This window comes from Anser cygnoides, chromosome 8 (assembly GCF_040182565.1).
Source record: "Anser cygnoides isolate HZ-2024a breed goose chromosome 8, Taihu_goose_T2T_genome, whole genome shotgun sequence".
NCBI lineage: Eukaryota > Metazoa > Chordata > Aves > Anseriformes > Anatidae > Anser > Anser cygnoides.
The window spans coordinates 10222397-10243790 of record NC_089880.1 but is presented as its reverse complement, the minus strand read 5'-3'; the positions used below and the strand labels follow the sequence as shown (position 1 = coordinate 10243790).

Here is a 21394-nt window from a genome sequence, read left to right as displayed (position 1 = left end):
GGGCTTGGGGAGGAGGGCACAGCTGCAGGGACAGGCGTGCCAGAAACACCAGGACCCAAAGGAAAGCTTTATTGGGGAAGCCACTGAACAGAACACGTCACTTCTTACATCTTCCTCCCGCGCCGGGGCCCCAACACGCCCGGGGAGCCCCTGGAACGCAGCTCCGATATCTGTACCTGTACCTATATATATACATACAGCCACGAGCAGGGGCAGGTGTGCAGCAAGGTTACAGGTGGGACCGAGTCCCAGGGCCAGAGGTGCTCAGCTCGGAGGGCCGTGACACCCCACGCGGAGCACCACGGGTGGGAGGGGGCACACGCTGAAAGCATGGGGCAGGCAAATCCCAAGCCAGCAGCTGCTGCAGCGATGCCAAGCGAAGGCGAATAGAGGGAACGCAACACCCAGCGCTGTCCCAAACACACTGTCCAGTGCCTGGTTTTGGGGCAGCGCTGGGCACCTCCGAGCCCTGTCTGCTCCAGCCCTCGGAGGCGGCTCGGCTCGGTGGCCGATGGGCCGTCGCGTGGCCAGGGACATCGCTCCCGCCCTGCCTGGGGCTCACGCGACGGGCAGGGCTTGCTGGGCCTTCACCTGGCAAGAGAGAGCACACGTGGGGGTGAGTGCTCAGCTGGCCGGCAGGGCAACGGCTGGGCCAACGCTCTGCGGGGGGCTGTTGTGCCCCAGGGACAGGGACGCAGAGGGTGGGGACAGCCAACAGTCCCGCATCCACGCGGTGTCCCATCTGCGCCCACCCCCAGGGCAAGGGCACCCAGCTTTATCCTGGCTGCCAGGGCAGACTTACCTCCAGGTTCGTCCTGGCCTTGCGCAGCACGCTGTGAGTCCTGGTCACTGCGAGGGAGAAGGGGACAGGGTCAGCGAGGTCCCTGCGCCACAGGGCGACCCCGTAACACAGGAACCAGGCCAGCTTGGTTGTGCCACCTACGCTGGCTCACGATGAACTGCTCCATGCTGTCCTTGAGCCGGGCCATGCTGCGGAGTTGCTCAGCCGTGCTCTGCAGGGCATCCTCCTTCTCAGAGAGCTGGGCACGCAGCGCCGCGATCTCACCCTGTAAAGCCTGCTCCTGGGACGAGACGAGTGCCGTGAGTGGCACGCATCCAGCCCGATCGCCCCGCCAGCACCCAGCACGGTGCTTACCTTGCCCTGGTGCTGGGCAGGGCTGACGGGCAGCACGGTGCTCCAGAAGGTGGTGAGGAGAGAGGCACACTCCTCCAGGACGCGGTGCAGGGTGCTGGCGCTGCCCCAGAGGTGTCCTGCGCCCGTGCACCCCGGGACCTGTGGGAGAAGGGTGCAGGAGTGGGTGCTGCTGGGGCAACTACATCCTGCTGCACCCAGGGAGCTGCTGTCCCCAGCCCAACACAGCAGGGCAGTGCTGGCAACAGCCCCCGGGCTGGACCCCCTCCAATATGCTTCAAGCACACTTGTGCCTGCTACAGGGACCCCATGCTGCAGAGATCCGGCCCTAAATCCCCCACATTGCCACCTTGCCTCGCTGCTACCAGCATGATTTATCCGTGGCAGAGATGGAGCCTCGCTCCTTGCTCCAGGCCCGCAGAGCAGGATCCGTCCCCCAGCCCCATCCTGCCCACGCTTTACCTCCTTTCCCGGGAGCAGGTGGTTGGGCAGCCCGAGCGCCGGGCGCGTCACACACGTCAGCTCACGGGCCAGTGCCTTTCCCTGCAGGATGCGCTGCTCCAGGGAGCGGTAGGTGTCCAGGCGGCCGACGACGTGAGCCCCCGTCGGTCCCTCGCTCCTCCTCACCGCTGGGTCTGCCCCAAGCGTCTCTGGGGAAAGCAGGGCTGGGTGAGGACCCCTGCTTGCTGCCCCTGCGGCCCTCCTGGGGGCTTGGCTCTGCCCTGGGCTCGCCATCCCTCCTCAGCAAGGGTGCAATGAGTTTCTTGGTCTCAGCAGCACTGAGGCACCCGTGCTGCGGTACCTACCCTCCACCTGCCGGGGCACCGATGTCTTAGGGGGTGGTGGGGAGAAAGCTGCTGAGCTGGTGCCAACGTCCCGCACCGGAGGGGACGGGAAGCAGCCTGGAACAAGAAGTGACCGAGACCCTGCGGATGGCCGTGGCTCTGTGCCTGGGGCTGCTGGGGGCCTTCCCTCCCTCCCTGCTGCCAGCGGGGCCACCATGTCCCTTCCGCTGCCGTGACAGGGCTGGGACAGGCACCCCAAGCCCAGGAGCTGTGTGGAGGGGCTGGTGATAGGGTCTGGGTGAGCCGGGCACGGCACCTGTACCTGCACGGGGCTCGGCAGCGGGGCCAGGGAGGCTCTCATAGACGTGCAGCTCTGTGCGCAGGGCCTGCAGGAGCAGGCGGTGCTCCTCACACTGCTGCTGCAGGAGTGTCACCGTGTGCTGCAGCCTGCAGAGAGGTGAAACGTGGGTCTGGAGCCAACCGCACCACCCAGCCCCGCTGGCCCCAAACCTTACCTGTTGTTGTCATCCTGCAGAGAGAGCCGCTCGTCCCGGAGCTGCCGGATGCTCTCCTGGTGCTTGGTGAGCTCCTCCGCCAGCCTGCGCTGCTCCCCGCGCCTCTGGCCCAGCTCTGCTTCAGCCTCCCGCACCCGCGAGCAGGCAGCCAGGAGTGCCTCCTGCACCCGTGCCAGCTCTGGGGACACAGAGCACGGAGATGTCACCGGCACCCCATTCAGCAGGCGGGGTGAGCCCACTGGGACTCGGACCCCGAGGGGTCTGGCCTGGCCCTACCTCGGGAGAGGTGGTCGCACTGCAGCCGCAGGGTCTGGTTGTCCTCGCGCAGTGCCCGGTTCTCCCCGCTCAGCTGCAGCCCCAGCTCCGGCCCCTGGGCGTACACATCGCCGGGCAAACCTGCGAAGGGGGACGGGTGCTGAGCCCCTCTCCCCAGCACAGCGCCATGCAGGGGCTGAGTGCCCTTCCCCGTGCAACGGGGTGTGCAAAGCCTGCCGCCCCTCAGCTGGCCCCGGTGCAGCCCCGTACCGCTGGCCTTGCCGGTAGAGGCCAGGCGGCGCTCGAGCTGCTCCCGGAGCCGGTCGTTGGTGCAGATGGACTCCTCCAGGCGCTGGCGCAGGCTGCGGATCTCCACCAAGTGCTCCTCCAGCAGGTCCGCCCCTGACACGGCCAGGGAGACGTCTCAGGGCAGGGATGGCCGTGCCGCCTGCCCCGTGCCATCCCCACAGCCCTCCTGGGGCTGCGTCTCCTCCCTCTTCCCCCGCAGCCACCCAGGATGCCCCCAAGGACCGTACCTGTTAGCTTCTGGCTGGACGGGTACCCTGATGGCAGCGCCCCGTTAAGAGGCCGGCCGGGAGCAGGCACGTCCCAGAGGACACGGGTCTCGCTGGCCCCGGGGGCCTTGGCCGGGCTCTGCAGGGCGCCGTGCTGGCAGAGCGATGCTGCGGGTTTGCCGCCCTCTCCAAAGGGTCCCAGCGAGGCTGTGGGCTTTGCTGTTGCCACGGGCAGTGTCACACCTGCACACACGGGGCAGAAGGGTGAGGAGGAGGAGAGCAACGAGCAGGGAGGAAGAACAGGGGTAACAAACCCTCTTGCCACACCCTTCTTGCTATGCCCATCCTTGCAGCTCGCTGTCCCCAGCCCCACTGCCTGTCTCCTGCCCTGCTCAAACCCGTTCACCCTGAAGAGCAGAGGTTCTCCTGGCGTGCACTGATTACGTGACGTGAGTTGTGGGGTCCCAGCCCCACTCCTACACAACAACTAACCACACCGGCCCTCACCTGTGGTGCCCAACACCCACACCGATTGCTAGTGCTGCCTCCGGCTGTGCCCATCCCACCCACCCCACCCCTCGTGCAGGGGAGCCACGTTCCCATCGTCCCCCAGCCAGAGCGCTGGGATCTGGCCTCGAAGCAGCGGCCCCAGGGAGCAGGAGAAGGGCCAGGGCAGGGCAGGCAGGGCAGGGGGGCCGGGGGGGCCATGCAGCACAGCGCAGCACGCAGGGCAGGCAGCACCAACCCTGTGCCGGAGGCGCACGCTCACTTTCTCCCAGCTGCCTCCGGAGCACCTGCAGTTCCTGCTGCGCCTCGGCCAGGGAGCAGGCGGGGGTCCCACAGCAGCCCAGCAGCACGGGGGCTGCGGGCGGGGGGAGCCCCGTGGGCAGGAATGGGGACAGCCCGGGGGTCAGCGCAGGCAGGGGGGCACTAACGGGTTTGGACAAGGAGTCAAAGTGAAGGCCTAGAGACAGGAGAGAGATGGAGAGAGATGTTAACGCAGCTCTGGCTCAGTCTGGGGGGTCCTGTCCTCCCTGAGGTGCTGAGCCACACAGGTGCTGAGCCACACAGGTGCCCACCACAGCAGGGATCTGGGTGCTGCATGTCCCCAGCCCGTGGTCGTGGCACCCCGTGGTACCTGCAAGTTGGGTAGGCTCCTCGTGGCACTGGCTGCACTCGCTGGCTGCGTCCCCGTCGGAGCAGGGCTCCAGCGCATCGGACACGAAGGAGGCGCTGGTGGCAGAGCGGGACGACTCGGAGGGAGGGCGGCTGCTGCCCGGGGACTCGCAGCGCTCCTGCAGCTTTGCCTCCAGGCTCTTGATCACCTTCTCCTTCTCCTGGAGCTCCCGGCTGAGCCTGCGGGGATGGGCCATCACTGGGGCTGCTGTGCTTGCTCCAGCACGACACCCCAACTTCCCACCCATGCCGCGTGGCAGCCCAGGATGCCAAACCCAGAGAGGGAGCAGAGGCAGCCCCAGGACACCCACCTGGAGCACCCTGGAACCCCACCCTGAGAGCAGTGACAGACCAGCCCAGGGTGCCCGTGCAGTGCAGATCCCCCCAGATCTCCCTGGCAGCAGGTACCTCAGTGCCAGGAGTTCGTGGCTGGTTTTATCCTCCCCATCCTGTCGATCTCCTGAAAACAACAAGCCAGGTATGAACCGGTCAGTGTCCCCATACCTGAGGCTGCCTGTACCCCAAACAGTGCCCTCGCAGGACAGCCCAGCTTGGAGCAGGTAGCCCACACAGCACAGAGTGTCCAAACAGTCCCAGCTCTTCGCAGCTCCCATCGAAGCATCCCTTCCCATTCCTCCACACCCCGTTACACCCCAGTGTCCCCCCAAAGGCACTTACTGGTGCCCAGCTTGTCACTGAGTCTCTCGGCCAGCTGCCTGCCCTGGGTCAGCTGCTCCCGGAAGCCCTGGCCCAGGTAGTAGTCGATGTCGGTCCCACGGAGGAGCTCCTCGAAGGACCGCAGGGCATCGCGCAGGTGCTGGGCCAGGCTGCGGCTCACCCCGCGGCCCTCCCGCAGCGTCTGCCGCAGGTGGGAGAGCTCCCGGGCCTGCGCTTGGATCAGCGAGTTGTATTTCCTGGGGGGATCGGAAAACAGGGGGGTCATGGGGCTGCCTGACCCCCCTAGGTAAGCCTGGCATGGACAGGATGCCATGGGGGTGTCCCTGAGAGCCTGGTTGTGGGTAGAGCACGCAACAAGAAGCCACCACCTGGGACAACCCCTGAAAACCCCCGGAAGCCCCTACAGCCCCCCATCCGGCCCCAGTCCCCCCCACCATACCCTGGCCATGTAGCAGATTGCAGCTCCTTGGGAAAAACCCCTTGGGGCTTGGTCGCAGGCAGCTGCGCCTCAAGGAGTGCAACGCGGTGCACCAGCTGCTCCAGGTCGTGGTGCGCCCACGGGCCGGGCGGGCAGAGGGTGCCACGGCCGTCCGACTGCCAGCCCTCGTCCTCGTCGGTCAGGCTGTGGGACGGCGAGGCCAAGGTGGCGGGGCCCGGTGGGGGACGCTCGGTGCCCGAGGTGTAGCCGCTGGTGACGGAGACGGAGCGGGCACGGCGCTGCAGGCTCTGGATCACCTTGTTGGCATTGAGAAGTTGCGCCTTGAGGTCCTTGATGTGCTGGCACAGGGCTCCCACATCCGGAGGGGACGTGGCTTTCAGGGCAGCCTTGCCCGCCCTGGGCACCCCCAGGCAGCACGGGGACCCCAGCTCCTCGCCCAGGCTGGGCTCGCTGAACACGTCCGGCTCCTCGCACTCTGCAGGGGGGACAGGGCACGGCGTCACTTTTCCATGCAGCGTGGGCAAGGCGCGGGGTCCCCAGAGCCCCTGACTCTCCTTACCAGGACTGGTGGTCTCATCCCGGTCCACTTCGGTCTCGCTTCGCCCACACGTCTCGTAGCCCAGGTCCTGGAAGTCCACTTGCACTTGCTTGCTGAGCTGCTGGGCGTGGGGTTCACCTGCCGGGCACGCCGTCAGCTCAGGGCCCCCCCTCCGGGCTGGATGCACGCACGAGGCACGCCAGGCTCGGCACAGACCCCCATCCTGCCCGCCCCACAACTCACGGAGCAGGACGTGGTACTTCTCCAGCTGCTCAGCCTGCGCCCGCACCGTGGCCTCCGAGGCGGCCAGCTTGTCCTGCAGCTCCTGGCACTGCTTCTGCCCCTGCGCCACCTGAGAGCGCAGCTCCGCACCCAGCCCTGACCAGCCCCTGCCTGGGGCCGTGCCCTCCTCCTGCCGGAAGGGAAACGGGCTGTGAGCTCCCCCAGTCCCACCTCCGTCCCTGTCCCCATCCCGGTTCCCCTGCGGCCGCAGCACTCACGTGGCTCCCGTCCCCTCCGCCAGGAGCACTGGGGCAGGGTCTCTTGGGCGCATCATCCCGGCACCGCGCCTCCAGCGCGGGGCGCTTGGTGGGCACAGCTCCCCTCTCTGCTGTGAGCCCCTGGCTGTCCCCGCTGCCACCAGCCTGGCGTTCCCCAAGGGCACTGCGGCCCTTCCGCTGCATCCTGCGGGGCTCAGGTGACACAGAGCCACCCAGCCCGGCCTCCTCCTGCTCCCCGCTCTCCAGCAGCGACGTGGCTTCACCCATCCGCTCCTTCAGCTCCGCGTTCTCCAGGCACAGGCTCAGCATCGCCTTCCTGGGAGCACACGGTGCCGTGAGGGGCAGGCAGCAGCCAGGACACGGGGCTCCCCCTCGAGCCACAGCCCCCCACCAGCTCCCACATCGCGGGGCTCTTGCCTGATGTGGGAGACGGAGGAGAAGCCGGCTTCCTCCAGCTGCGCCTTCAGCTCCCGCAGCTCCTCTTCTGCCCGCAGCACCCGCTCCGGCAGGGCCGGCGTTGCGCTCCTCGGTGGTGTCTTCTCAGTGCCCCTGCTCTCCTTAGGGGCCCGGGGGCTGTTCTAGAGGAACAAAGGCAGAGGGTGACGGGGCACAGCACGACGCCTGGCTCTACAGCCTCTCTTCCCAGTGCTTCACCATCCCAACTTACGTGCTGGGTCGTGGTGCTGTGAGCCACCTCCTCCTCAACGCTGCTGGCAAAGTCGGTGCTGGCATCGTCAGCATCTGTCCCTACGGCCTGACCTAGGAGACAGCACAGTGAGGTGCTCAGAGCGGTGACAACGCGGCACTGGCTCTGTCCCCACCGCTCCAGCGAGGCCACCACGGGCAGCCCCAGGGCAGGTGCCTGGCACTGGGGGGCTCCCAGCGGGACCAAGGTGTCCCTTCCATCCCTGGAGCTGGTCGTCCCCTGGCTGCACGCTGCAGCCCCAGCCCAGTGCCACGTGCTGCCCCAGCCCCAGGGACAGCACCGCAGCGGCGCCACCTGCCCCCTCCGCACCTCTGCGCCCGTAACACCTTGAGCTTGTGGCACTGCCCCACGCGCACGCATCCCCCTCGTGCTGCGGTGACCTCCCAAGCCGTGGCCACCACCAGCAGCACCTCCTGGTGCAGGAAGCCTCCCTGGCGCTGCCCCCACCCCGCGGGGTGCAGGTGCCCACCCCACACGTTTCTCTGCCCAGAGAGGGCAGTGGCAGCCACGCTGCTCACACCACGCCTGCACAGGGCACGGGGCTGCTTCCATGCCCTGCGCTGGCTTTGCAGAGCTGCAGCTGAGCTAAAAGGAAGCTCGTGTCCCATCGTACGTGGGGTGGGCAGGGGGCAAAAATACAGCAGCAATGTGTGTGGGGGGCTATGGCCCATCCGGCCCCACAGACCCAAGCAGTGGCGTGCTTTTATACTCTGCTCCTGGCCCAAAGGGAGGGCTCACCCCCTTGTCTGAGCAGCTCAGCCCCTTGCACCTTCCTCCCACCCAGCCACAGGTCCCAGCCCGCTCCTCTCAGGTTCAGGCGTCCTGGACTGGGACGGTTCAGGTCAGGGACTTCCCTCCCCGCAGAGAGCAGAGCTTGGGCAGGTCCCAGAACCACGCAGGACCATGTTTTGCAGCCCCCCTCAAGGCCTGCAGGAGCTGCAGCTGCTCAACCCGAAGGCAGAGCCAGCGCCACCAGGGCTGGGGCTGAGCAGGGGAACCCAGGGGAAATGCCAAACCTCGCAGGTGCGGGAGGAGCCAGCAGGGAAGCACCTGGCTCCCAGGAGCGGGAGCCGAGGACCAGCCGGGAGCACGCCTTGCAGCAGGGGAGGCGGCAGCACAGCACGCTGCGCGCCCCAGCACCCCGATGGTGGCACGCTCAGGAGCCCCCCTTGCAGAAAGCAACTGCCAGGGGGCTGCAAAAAAAAAAAAAAATCGGGGGGATTCCCAGCCCAGGTTGGGCAGACGCTGCCCCACGTGGCGGGGTCCGTTCAGCAGGAACAGGCCCTGAAGGTGCTGTGCCCTGGGGAGCAAGGCCAGGCACCACGCTTGAGGCAGGGAGCAGCACTGCTCATGGAGCAAAACGCTTAGAGGCAGCTGGAAGGGGCAGCAGCACCCCACAGCGAAGCAGCAGTGCTCGTGGGTGGCATTCAGCACAGGCAAAGCACAGCCCTGTGACCCCCTGTGACCCCCCAGGGACACAAAGCTGCCAGGTGACAAGCCACCCAGCTCGGTGTGGGTCTGTGAATGGGAAAGGCACACAGCCCCCGGGCGGCAGGCTTTGCTAGAGCAGGTGAGGAGCACCTGCACCGGGCTGCCCAGGCTGAGGAGCCAGCGCAGGGGCTTTGGGGGCGCTGGAGAATCACCTCTCTGCCAGCACTTGGCCCCCTGCTCCTCACCATTGCCCACAGCTTCAGGACTGAGGCACAAAAAGGAGCAAAAATCTCAAAGGAGTTAAAAGAAAAAAGAAAAAAAAAGACGACGAGGAGGCTGGCGCTGGAGTTCACTGAGTGCTTGAACCCTCCACAGCAGCAGCAGCACCCATGGTGCAAGTTCAAAGAGACAGGCTGCTCAGTGCTTGGGTACTGCCAGGAAAATGGATGAGATGCAAGCTGAGCGCTGCTTGCCTCAGATTCCTGTGTCTCTCATGCCTAGCTTGAAGGGAAGCAGCTGCATGGCTTGAAAACTGCACGGCTTGAAAACTGCACATCCAGGTGCAGAACATCCCCCAGGTGCATTGGCTGGGCTGGAAACAACCAGACACTTAGGAACGGAGGAGGAGAAAGAAGGGCTCCAGAGAAATTAAGAGAGAAAGGAAAGACTTCCATAAAAAGCTCTGAGACAGCACAAAGCACTGCACAGCGAGAGGGTGCTCTCAGGCATGAGATGCTCAGGCTCGTCTTTCTGGGGGGTAAAGGAGCACACAGCCAGCAATATCATGGATGAAACAAAGCCCTGAAGAACAGAGCAGAAAGTTTGGGACACCTCTGCTTTGGGCAATGCTCCCTCTGGGTCACTTAGTATCAGTGATGTTAGCAGAATCAGTGATGTCAGCAGAGGGCAGGGACAGAGCTGTAGCCAAACACAAGAGAGGGGAGCTGCCAGAGCACCAGCCAGGGCCACGCAGCCTGCCCTGGGCTCCCCAGAGAGACAGGCATCAGAGCCAGGATGGAGGAGGGAAGGTGGAAAGATAAGGACAGGGACACAAAGGCTCCTACAAGGGGAGAGGCAGAAGGAGAAAGAGAAGATGGCGCTACACAGAGAAGTGAGAGGAAGAGAATGAGATGCTACATGACAGGAAAGGCTAACCAGGTATGAGAGCTGCCCAGCAGCACCAGCTGTCCCCCGCGAGCACTGCTGAACTCGTCTCGCAGCCAGGTGCGGACCAGAGGAGCAGTGCTGACCTGCTGCGTGGGAAGGGAGCGCCGTGCCGCCTCCTGTCCCTGCCGCAGCCCGGGAAGGGAAGACCCCAGCATGGGTGTGAGGCACGGGGTACACGATGCGTGAAGCGGTCACAAGGAGATGTGCAGCAGAGCAGGCAGGTCCCGATGGCACAGCCCAGCAAGATGGAGCTCTTCTGCTCCACCTGCTCTGGGTTCAGCTTCCCCAGCAAGCAGAAACAGATGCCCAGAGAGGTACAAAATTTGCTGTTGACACCTTGGGAAGTGATTGAGTACGAGACTGGATCCATACCCCTCTGCACTTGGGAAGTGATGGTCACTGGAAAGTTGTTGCTATTGCTTGTCAGTTCTTACATCAGCACCAACCCTCCCAGAGGAGGTGAAAGATGCCCTAGAAAAGCTACGGGCATGTGGAACCTGTGTGTGAGACATGCACTGCGACATACGGGAGCAGACCAGCCCAGACTCTGGGAGCAGGGACAGGTCTCAGTCACCCCGAACCATCTGTCCAAAAACAAAAACCAGAAGGAACAGTTCCTGCAACGGCACTTGCAAGCCAGGGTGAGACAACTCAGTCAGTAAGCAAACAAACAAAAAACACCAGTGAAGTCATCAATGCTGGATTAGGATTTGGTTTGAGCACAAAACGAATCATTGGTCCTACGCTCAAAGACTTGCAAAAGAGCTCCAGGCAAGTGCCACTGTGTCTTGCAGCCCTTCTCAACTGCTCTGGCACCCACTTCTCCACATACACCCCCTTTTGTACCAGCAGCCATCGACCCAAGCCAGGGATGTCACTGGGTAGAAAAGTGGGGAGGGAGTACAAAAATTCACACTCATGCACTTGGGAGATGATAGAGAACATCTGGTGTTTCCTTCAGAGAAAGGGAATCTTTATTTGGCCCATGGGGGAGGGAGAAGGGGAAATAGAAGGAAAAATCAACTAAAATGGAATGATTTGAATGTGCAAATACATCAGTGGCCACCGGGGTGAGTCAGACAGGAACATACACGAGACACAGGTGGATTGCACTGATCGCCGTTTCCAAAGCAGCTCAAAAATGAGACAAAAAGCCCTGCACCAGTTCTACCGTACCGCTACTAAGTCCCAAAGCAACCCTCCCAGAGTCAGTGAGACAGGCTCGCTCAGTTAGTGAACCGTTTCCGTGGCAGGCGGCCGAGCACCAGTGCTCAGAAGGCATGCTGGGGTAGGACTCTCACACGCTCCTGTTCCCCACCTCCTATGGCGCCCTGTGTCTCCAGCCTGCTCAAACGCTCCAAGCTTCTTCCAAGAGCTTCTTCCAGCTGTCCCCGCAGCTCCTGGACCCCCTCCAGCTCCACCTGCAGAGTGCGGTCTCTCGCAGCGCTAAGCGGACACGCCGCACAGAAGGGAAGAGGGTTAGACAGGCTGCAGCAAGCGCACAAATCGGCCCCTCCGTCTGGGGCTTCCTCTTCCTCCAGGCGCAGGCCCTGCACGCTCCCACAGGCGGCTTGGACACCTCTCGCCTCACCTCTCAGCCTCCCCAGAGCACGGCCATCCCCAAAAAAGGCTCCAGCCTGGGGCAGGGGACTCCTAGTCACAGCTGTTCTTCAGTACTTACCCAAGCACTCCACTTACGTGCTTCTCTTGCTGGCAGGTAGCTCAAATATCCCAGAGGCTGCAGCCCCATGAAGGGCAGGGGATTAGTGTGGAGGACAAAGAATGCAGGCCCCACACCACTGTGGGACAACCGCCTACATAATGGTCTGTCTAGGCGCTTATCAGCCCAACGGTTGGTTGGGAACTCGACAGGGAAAGCAGCCTCTGAAAGGTGGCCAAATGGGGGTGAGACGCTGAGCAAGGCAGGCGACAAGGATGGAAATCCCAGGGCCTGAACTAGAGGTGGCAATGTGGGGAGGTCATGTAGCATTTAAATGCCTCTTTAGAGGAAGGCAGCCAAAAATCTGGACTCCCAGAACAATCGATGCCTTGGGGGTTACCCCAGCGGACCGCCCCCACGTGCCCCAGCAGCCAAGCAGGGCAGCAGAGCCGTGGCAGCCTCGCTTACCTGTCTGGGTGCGTGTGAAACTTCACCAGGCTGCTGTAGAGCTGCCTCTCTGCCTGGAGAGCCTCGTTTAGCCGATTCCTTTCAGCCACCAGCCCTTCCAGCATCAGTAACAACTGGTCAGAAAGAACAGACAAGATGCAACGCTTAGACAAATCAACAGAGGCACCTTGCTGCCCCAGAGAAACGGGGGCTTCTCCTTCCTGATGCACCAACGCCTCCCCTGCTCATATCAGAGGGATCAAGCTAAGCAGTGTCACCCTCCACAACAGACTTTGCCCTTGAGACAAATGCGAAAGGGAACCAATTCTCCTCTCTTTTGTATTCCCCCCATCACATGCAGCCAGCCTTCAAGAACAAGCACACCTCGGCATGTCCAATTGTAGCTGAGGATCAGCAAAAATACAAACACACCCAGACTTGCCCCGCAGGGCACAGTACCTGCTGCTTTCTGCTTCCAGTAGCCTCTTGTCCTCGTGACTCCGCTACAGCCACTTTCTCCCGCAGCACCAGCACTTCTTGTGTCAGCCTTTCCACGGCTGGAATTTCTTCAGGATCCACCAGCTGCATCTGCAGATCCTGAAAACCAAGAGCAGGAGGGATCAGTGGAGACGGGATCAATAACAAGGACAGCTGGAGCTTTCTAACCCTCCCTGCCCTGGAACACATTACCCAAAGTTTCCAGTGTTAGCAAAGACCCAGGTCTCCTAAGAAATGCCAGTGCACCCCGGGCATATTAAACACAGACAACTGCCTGGAGCAAGAATTGAGAAGGGACACAGCACATTCTGTCTGAAGTACTCTTGAAGAAGGGTTTTTGGTACACAAGGAGCAAAAGCTAAATAACGGCCCTCTTGGGGTTTGGGGTCCTTGCCTTCTGGTCCAAGAAGGAGGGCTGTAGGCAAACCAGACGCAATCCCATCCCCGAACAGATACTCATGTTACTCTGAAGAGGCCCCTCACTTTAGCAAAGGTACCCGGACACGGCTACCACAGCAAGCCTGCAGCTTGGTTCCCAATGCCTTACCATTCAGTGGAATGGAGTGACTTTGAGGGACAGATGTGGGGAAAGAAGGGACTCCTCCGCAGCCTTTGCAGAAGGAGCTGGCCCAGCAGCGCACGTTATCTCACCTTGATGAGGTCCTCTTTGATCTGGATGGTCCTGGTCAGGGACTCCATATCAGAGGCCTGCACCTGCAGTTCTTCCTCCTGCGTGGCCACAACAGACTGGAGAGCAGCGAGCTCCCGCTAGGGACAGAAGAGGAAGCTGTGAAAAACTTCAGAAAGCCAGAACCCAAAGCAAGCTGCTGCCCCATCTCTCACTGGGGGCACCCTCATGGTGGAGGGGGTCAAAATCTCCACGGACGGCCACCCAAGGGTCTCCATAGGCAAGGGAAACCAACACAGGCTTAAACCCCAGCTCACCCTGCTTTCCCTTTCCTTCTTTGCCATTAGCTCCAGCTCTTCTTTGGCGTTAACAAGATCCTTCTCCAGTTCTGCCGGTGATGCTGTGAGTGCAAAGACAGCTAGGTTACCGCAGGGTCACCACGTGTCAGCCGCTCCCGCTGACCGCAGGTAAGACAGAATCCCTCTCTTTGGTCAGACAGCTCCACGACGCTCGCGCTTCCCACCACGCTGCCTCTTACTAAACACTCTTCTTCCCTTCCCTTCCCGACTCTTAAACAGCAGCCCAAGACAACAGCGACTGCCCAGGCCTGCTGCCTCCACCCTGGCAAACTTCAGGTGTCCTGACCCCAGGGCAAAACCCAAACCAGTTGCACCCCAGCCTGAACCACAAAGTCAAAACCCCTTCCCTGGGCACCTCTTGAATTGAAGCATCTCACCTCAAACCAACACCAACCTCTTTTTAACGCTCCCACCCCCAAGATGTTCCTGAACCATCACCCAAAGGAGAGGCACAGCTTTATTTCCAAACACCCACTCTTGCTCCAAACTCTCTACTCTCTGACAGTTTCACATAACCATGCTTCCCTCCACAGCAAAAAGCCCTGGTCACGGTGGAGGACTTTGAGAGAAGCTTTCACCCACCTCCCTCTGTCAGGCAGCTGTCCCCCTGTGGGGGTCCGGCAGGGGCTGTAGCTCCACAAGCTCTCTGCAGCATTTCCTGAAAACACAAAAGCCTCCAGGTTTACATCTTTACAGGGAACCCAGTACCTGCAGCTTCCCCAGGACTCTCAGACTGCAGCAAAGCTGCTGGCTGCTTCATTGATGCCTCTGAAACGTGACAACGCAGTGAAGAGGGACTGGCCAGACAGTGGGGACAAGAGAGTTGCACCCAACCTGTAAGCTGGATGGTTGGGCAACAGGGCTTTGGTCTTGTTTTTTTTGGCCCTACGAGGTTGCTGACAGTGAGCTTCTTTATGGTAGGGATTAAACAGGTTTCACTCCGCTGCAGCAAGCGCATCTTTCAACTGGACTCTACGTAGACCTTTGTCTTCATCCAAGGACATGGCCCAGAGGGACTATGCAGGAAGGAAAACACAGAGCTTGGCCCAAATACACATCTCTGGAAGTCTCTAGGGCTCACTTTCATCCTGGGAATAGAAATGAGCCACCTGTTGAAGGTTTTTAAGCAGCTGCAAACATGTCAGTTCACCATTAAACCATTAACAGCTGCTCTAGCTGGAGCATGGCATATGTGGCCTTAGAGCTGTGCTCAGCCTCCAAGGGGTTTTTAGCAAAGCTGCTTTAAAAATACCAACTCCAATTGTGGAAGAGACAGCAAACACCCAGCAGGCTCTGCCAAGAATTAGCGGGATCTAAAATTAGCTCCCTTGTCCCCTCCAGAATGTGACAATGTCAGGGAGGGGATTACAATGCAGCAGCACGGCCCAGCCCAAGGAAGGAGGGGGTCGGTGCTGGAAGGTCACAGGGTGGATTTCTTTCATTCTCACAAGTGCCCTGAGGACCCACATACGGCCTGATCAAAACAAAAGGAGACACTGAGTGACAAAGGCTGGTGAATCAACATCGGAGCATCCAGGCAACATTTCTGCTCCTCAGTTTCTTCTCATCCTCCTACAGGAAGCCTCTTCCCTAATCCCACTTTCAGTACTACCATTCTGTGGCGCTCCTCTCTCCCAGCTCCTCCCACAGCAACGAGTTCTCTCTAGAGCCCAAGGCCACAGGCAAAAGAACACAGCACACAACTCTTACTTGCAGGGGCTGTTGTTTGTCCTGCTTCAGCAGACTGGTACCAGCCGACTGGGTCCTGAGGGGCTCCTTCCCCAGCACGTGCTGGCGCAGGATTTGCAACTCGCAGCTCCTTTCAGCCAAGGCGTGTGCCATCTTCTCGGTTGCCGTCTGATTGAGCAGGGAAAAAAGGGAAAGGCAGGGCTGTGACCAGGGGTTGGATCCCCATCCCTCACCTTTCTTAGAGACTAAACGAAAACATCTCGATATTTATCTGTCGTTTGATAACAGAAGGGCTCTGCGAACAGCCCAGGAACTACTGCTCCTGGCCACTCGCAGTGACTCCACTGCAGCCCCCTCACCTCTGCTTGCTAGATCGCCGCAGCAGGGCTCAGCCTTGCAGAGGAACAAGTCCCTCAGTTTCCCTCACCCCATTCAGGAGGAAAAAGAGGCACAGGAGAGACAGAGATAGGGCTTTGCCTTTCAGCCCCCTTTTTTTGGAAAGGAAACTTGATGTAAAGTATTGCAGTTAACACTGAATCATATCCAGTGTGCAGGAGGAGGAATAAATACCACTTAAAGGGCCACAGGTCCTACATGCCTCATGCAATAGTTTGGCTAAAGTTTAAGTTAAAAGGCAAGGAGCAGAGCCTCCTCGGGCTTCTGAGCTACACAAGAAACAATCTTTCCTTCTGCTCTGGTGGCACCTATGTGAAGCAGCAACCCTCCCATGGCCCCTCCACATGAATGTCCAGGAGGATCCGCACCTCCTTCCCCACCACACGCACACCCGACAGCGCACAGGCCTGCCCTGCCCATGTGCTGAGAGGGACCTGGCAGCTGAACGCTGCTACAGGAGCGCCCCTTTCACAACGGCTCCCACGTGGTCTGTTGAGAGCGACCTGAAAGCAGCTTGGTGGCTCTCAAACGCTCAGCAGCTCCAGCCAGGCAACGCCAAAAGCAAAAGAGAACTGCTCTCTGGCTGCTGAACTCAAAGCAAAATCATCCACCACACCGCAGCGCTGCACGCAACTCACTCTGCTCCACTGCTCCTTGGTGCTCATGGCCTGCAGCAGCTCCCGGATCTCAGCATCGTGCTCCATAGCCTGACGGTTCCTGTCGCTGAGGAGTTCCTGCAGCATTTTTTCCTTGCGCTCGAGACGCGAGCACAGCTCCTCTGCTACCTCGCTCTGCCCCGGGCCCAGCTTGCAGAGCAAAGTTGCTGTGAGCTCCTGAACAGAAGGAGAGGGAGAGATGGAGAGACACTGCTACCAACAAACCGCAGCCTGTTTGGGGAAGAGAAGCTCTTCAGCCTGGATGAGATGACTGTGTCTAAGCAAGCACAGGGATTTAGCAGTGCTGAAGGCAGCCAGCTTCCAAGGCACGGGCACAGGTTTAGGTGCCCTCCTCAGAGGCAGGCAGCCAGGAGGCCCTGGCCTGGGACCGCTCTCTCCACAGACAAACTGGCTGAAGGCTCGGGAGGCTAAGCCAAGGCCTCACCTCCACTTCCTTGTTCCTGTCATGCAGGCACGTCTGCAGCTGCTGGATGATCCCCTCCTGCTCCTTCTGCCTGCTGCAGGATTTGGCCTCCATCTCCTCCTTGAGCCAGCGGAGGTTTTGGCAGGTTGCTGACACCTGCTCCAGTTCCAGGGTTTTGGCTTTCAAGAGGCTCTCCAGGCTCTGAGGAGAGAGAACAGAAGCAGCTCAAGCAGGGACAGGGACTTTACCCTGAACACCACCACACACATCCCCATCCTCTCCAGGCCCCACACTCACCTCTACACCCAGCCCAGAAACACGAGTGACCCAGAAACTTGCCCAGCACACGGGGATAGAGGAAGCCAAGCCCCAGCACCCTCTCTCCCCAGCCACAGACGGAGCATTCACACAAGGATTCATTTTGCTCCGCACCACAGCCAAACCGGACCCAACGGGCCCGAGCACAAGCACTCACGTGAATGGTGGCCTCGTTGCTGGACAGGACGCTGCGCAGCCTCTCCTGGTCACCTCCACGCTCTCTTATGGAGAGACGGAGCTGTTGCAGCTCTTGCTCCTTCTTCTCCAGGGCAGAGAACTTCTCATCTACTGCTCGCTAGGGTGAGAGGAGGGAAATGCTCAGGATGGGGGAGAAGGGCTCTGCAGGGCCCCTTTCTGCGTGGGGCACCTCAGCTCTGCCTTTCAGAGGGCTCCTCTGGAAGGCTGGGCCAAGAAGAGCACACAGAACACGTGGTTGGCCTGGGCTCAGCCCAGAGACTGAGCCACAGGGAAACCAGGGAGATGTCACCTGTGCTCACCTCCAGAGCAGCATCCCTGTCACTGACTCGCTGCTGCAGCTTCTCCAGCATGGTGTCCATGGCTGCGGGGCTCCTGCCCAGGCTTTGCTGGCACTGCAGAAGTTCCCTCGATTCCTGAAGAAGTAACACACACACACACTAGTACAACTGGCAGTCCAGGAAAAAAAAAAAAACACAGCAGCACAGGAAACTCTGTGCTAATTACTAGACCCTACGTTGATGGGTATAAGAATCCTAGCACCTGTGTCTGGCCGACTAGTGCCTGTCAGGGCTCACCAGGCTTTTATGTGAGCTGAGGCCTTCGGACAGCCATGCTTCCTTCCTCACCTTGAGAACACAGAAACATCTCTTTTGTTCTCTTTGAGGGGCATGTAAGAAAGCTACAGACTGATTTTGCATCTCTAAATACCAAAGGAGAGAGGACCAGGGGCCCTGGCTAATCATGCTCAGTTTAGGTCTTCCTGCACCTCACCTGCAGCAGCTGTTCCTTGCGAGCCAGGTGCTGACTCAAACGCTGCACCCTCTGCTCCTGCGCCTGCAGCTCGCAGCACTTCTCCCATTCCACAGCCTGGATCTGCTGAGCCTTGTCCTGCAGCTCTGCCTGCAGCTGCTGGACCACAGCACGCAGCTCCTGCGAGAGAAAAACATTCAGCCCTCAACAGAGCTGTGAAGAGCAGACCAACCTGAAGGAGCTGAGAGCAACAAGGACCGTGGGAACAGCCTAAAACGTTCTACAATGTTACAGCTTTCACATCTCAAAATATTCTTCCATAGCAATGAAGTTGGAATTTATTTCTTCCCAGGAAATCCATCTAAATGCCTTGCTCTGGCCCCAGGCAGAGCTTACAGGCAATCACAGCTAACCTGCTGCAGCAGCAGAGGTTAACTCTGTAACACTGCAAGAAGAGATGGACATTTGCACCAGTATACAAGCGTCCTTGTTGATTCTAACTCCTCAGATAGGAAGCAAAGGAGGCTGGAGAATTCCCCCTGACATATTTGAGACAAGGACCAGACTGGTGCAGGCAGAAGTGGTGAATGAGAGCAGAGTACTGCCTACACCAATGCTTCTTAACCCCTGCAACCCCAGAGATTTCCAGGCTAAGTGCTTGTCATACCTGGTTGTGTTTCCAGGTTGCCTCTTTCTGCTGCTCTTCCTCGTGCACCGTGGTCTCCAGGAGCTGGGTTGCCCTCCTGGCTTCAGCCAGCTGATGCTCTTTCTGGCGCTGAGCTCTTTTCAGTTTCTGCACCTCCAGCTGGGTGCAGAAAAGCGTGTTCTGAAGATCCAGAAGTGCTGCCTGTTGCTCCTGAGAGGAGGGTGGGCTCTCTGCCATCTGACGAGAGGAAAACAGAGAAACTCGGGATTCACTTCATAAGAAAGATTTAAAAATCGGGATCCCTGCAGAACCAAACCAGATGTATTTCAGGCTTTCCCAGCACGTACCTGCAACTGTCCCAGCTGGCTTCTGTGTAACATGTCCCGCAGCTTGGCCATTGTCTCATTCTGCCCTTCGATGACATGGTACAGCTCTTCTGTCTGCGGGTCAAAGGGTGGGAAGCCCAGTCACCGGCTAGCTAAGCACAAACCCTCCCATTGCAAGCCTCCAGCACAATTATGACACAGCAGTGCCACACAACAGTAAGACCTTTGCAAGAAATGATTTAATGAGCTCCAGGATGCACAGCAATGGCTTACGCATTTCTTTTCGATGGCTGCTTACAGGGTTAGTACACTTCTCTTTCAGTGAGCACCACCCCGCCCATCCAATCCTATTACCTCACTCTCCTTGCTCTTCAGGGCCTCGTTCAGACTCTGAATCGTACGATCTTGTCTCTGCGATGTTTCTTGGGCAGATTTTAACTCTAAATTCAGTTCATTCAGCTTTTCCTGTAACAACTGAACACGAAAAGATGTTGTTTTGTCTATCCTGCCCAATTAATGCTATATATAAACACCCTCGCTCAAGTCCCTACAGCCCAGGCATTCACCAGATCAAGATAAACGAGCCTCCTTCCAGAGTCTGTAAATACTGTTTGAGCTGGGTGGAGACCAGTGAATAAACAAACTCTTCTGTTCCTCCACAAGACTCTTTCAGTGCCTCTAGTCCTTCCAATGCAGCCTGCATGCGCAGGGTGGAGGCTCCATGCTCGGGTTCACATATCGGGCTGCCTCCCACAAGCTGTGGGACAGCGTTGCTCAGACTGCCCAGCACCCTTCCCAATTCCTACAGTTTGTTTCCTTAGGAGGAAAGAGCTGCTTCAGCACAAACATCTCCCAGTAGGTCTGAACAACAAGAAGAAAAATCACAGCGCCACACACGGAGAAGCTGTACGTTCCAAAAACTGTTCCTTTTGCTTCTGGGGTCCCCCAGAACATTGCAGCTGCACCTTTACCACCTTCCAGCCCCTTCTCTTCCCGCCTCCTTCCATCACCCAGGCACTGCTGCAGCAACTGCTGGTTGGAGTGATTCCACATTTGATCAGATCAGTGGCTTATCTGGCCTTCTGGCTTCAGCACAGAGGAACCTAAAGCGTGCCAGGATGCCAACAGCACGGCTGCAGAGCAAAGGGGAACTTCTCCCTAGTCTGTCTCTGATTTCCAACCTGAGACACTTCTGCCTTAGACATTTTTACCTGAAGAGAGTGACGTTATCTCAAACAGCTTCAGGACAGTGCTCTGCTTTCACCACGACATATAGGAGCAATGTAATTTGTGTATTTAAGCAACTGCTTGTTAGCATTTCTAAACACGCTGCTTGTTGGTATTGTTAGTCTTAAGATGATAGGCATCTTCCCTGGAACTGAATCAAGCCATGGTTTCTTAAAAAGCTGCTGCTGCCACATGATCTCCTCTTGTTATTCATTAGTTTACACACTTGTGATGTTATCTCTTCTCTAAGAGACACTCCCCCTAAACCTTTTAAACACTTCAACTGCATTTACTGACCCTTTTATTTCTCTGTCAACCTCTGTGGACCAGGCAGCTCCAAGAGCTTACAGATGTCCCCACATTATAAAAAAAGATCCCAATCCAATGGTTTTGTTGCTGGTTTTTTTTTTGTTTTCTCCCATTTAATCCGTTTTCCCAGAAGACATAATTTACCTTAGAGTTCAAGAGCATAACAAAGAACATCTACCCCTTGCAAGATGTTAAATTTGATCTGTCTCAAGACAACTTGGCTTTCCTAGGAAAGACATGAGAGCCTTTAAAGCTAAATGAAAACAGGACCCCCCTCTGCGCTGATTTCCCTTAATGTTTGCAAAAAGAAAAAAGAAAAAGCAGGCAGCTGTCTAAGAAGGCAGGTGCCCTTCTCTCCTGCACCTGGCTCAGCCTGTGCAAATCCAAGAGTCAGGGAAAAACTCAGTGCCTAATGAGTCTGCTGAACACAAAGAAATACCTGGTTGGTAGCTTCCAGCTGCTGGATTTTGCCCTGCAGCTCCGTAGCACGCAGATCGGAGGCGTGCTGCCCGGCTGCGGGGTCACCTGGAGCTGGCTGCTCACGTTCATCTTGCAGATTCTGGGAAAAAAAAAAAAAAGGAGAGAAATGGCTCGAGACCTGCACCGGCTTCTGTTCTGTTGGCCAGCCCCCACAGACCTTGCAGTGTGGGCTTAAACACACCCTTCTGGGCTTGTGTGCCTCCAGAAGAGCCTGCTGCCTGCATCTCCCTTCTCCTGCGTGGGGGCTGGCTCCTGGCTGCTCCCTGCCTGACCCGCCAGCAGCTCCCTGCTGCCCCGAGGCTCCGCTCCTGCTCTGTCTCTCCTCACTCCCTTACTGCGGACCCAGCGGCGTGTCTGGCTCTAACCGCCGTCTCCAGGCTGATGACAGATCTGCTCCTCACACCCAAACCACATCCCTGAAACCTCCCTCCCTCCTGTGTGCCCTGCTAGCAGCTCCAGACGAACAGAGCTAGCGCTGAGCCGCGGTTCCCTTCAGCTCCCCGAGCCACAGCCAGCTCGGTGCCA

The 21394-nt window shown here is 59.1% G+C and overlaps 1 protein-coding gene across 6 annotated transcripts in view; it reads right to left on the bottom strand.

Moving 5' to 3' along the window:
• Positions 1–52: 52 nt before the first annotated feature.
• The window catches only part of PDE4DIP (phosphodiesterase 4D interacting protein), a 32019-nt gene continuing 10677 nt past the window's right edge, over positions 53–21394 (bottom strand). For 3 of the 6 annotated variants that reach the window (XM_067001399.1, XM_067001400.1, XM_048080244.2), the window contains 36 exons: positions 20829–20948; positions 19208–19327; positions 18875–18967; positions 18549–18764; positions 17903–18061; positions 17431–17544; positions 17091–17228; positions 16637–16816; positions 16174–16368; positions 15161–15307; positions 14033–14108; positions 13409–13491; positions 13115–13231; positions 12425–12562; positions 11987–12099; positions 11177–11304; positions 7222–7313; positions 6972–7132; positions 6555–6870; positions 6298–6466; positions 6076–6192; positions 5517–5991; positions 5078–5313; positions 4808–4859; positions 4362–4579; positions 3969–4187; positions 3245–3466; positions 2979–3110; positions 2730–2849; positions 2454–2631; positions 2261–2385; positions 1960–2055; positions 1157–1803; positions 944–1082; positions 803–849; positions 53–591 (listed from right to left, as the gene is read on the bottom strand). In XM_067001399.1, the coding sequence (XP_066857500.1) occupies positions 559–591; positions 803–849; positions 944–1082; positions 1157–1803; positions 1960–2055; positions 2261–2385; positions 2454–2631; positions 2730–2849; positions 2979–3110; positions 3245–3466; positions 3969–4187; positions 4362–4579; positions 4808–4859; positions 5078–5313; positions 5517–5991; positions 6076–6192; positions 6298–6466; positions 6555–6870; positions 6972–7132; positions 7222–7313; positions 11177–11304; positions 11987–12099; positions 12425–12562; positions 13115–13231; positions 13409–13491; positions 14033–14108; positions 15161–15307; positions 16174–16368; positions 16637–16816; positions 17091–17228; positions 17431–17544; positions 17903–18061; positions 18549–18764; positions 18875–18967; positions 19208–19327; positions 20829–20948 (5931 nt within the window). In that variant the 3' untranslated portion in view covers positions 53–558. The remainder of the gene's footprint in view (positions 592–802; positions 850–943; positions 1083–1156; positions 1804–1959; positions 2056–2260; positions 2386–2453; positions 2632–2729; positions 2850–2978; positions 3111–3244; positions 3467–3968; positions 4188–4361; positions 4580–4807; positions 4860–5077; positions 5314–5516; positions 5992–6075; positions 6193–6297; positions 6467–6554; positions 6871–6971; positions 7133–7221; positions 7314–11176; positions 11305–11986; positions 12100–12424; positions 12563–13114; positions 13232–13408; positions 13492–14032; positions 14109–15160; positions 15308–16173; positions 16369–16636; positions 16817–17090; positions 17229–17430; positions 17545–17902; positions 18062–18548; positions 18765–18874; positions 18968–19207; positions 19328–20828; positions 20949–21394) is intronic. The other 3 variants (XM_048080250.2, XM_048080251.2, XM_048080247.2) reach the window with 3 other exon arrangements.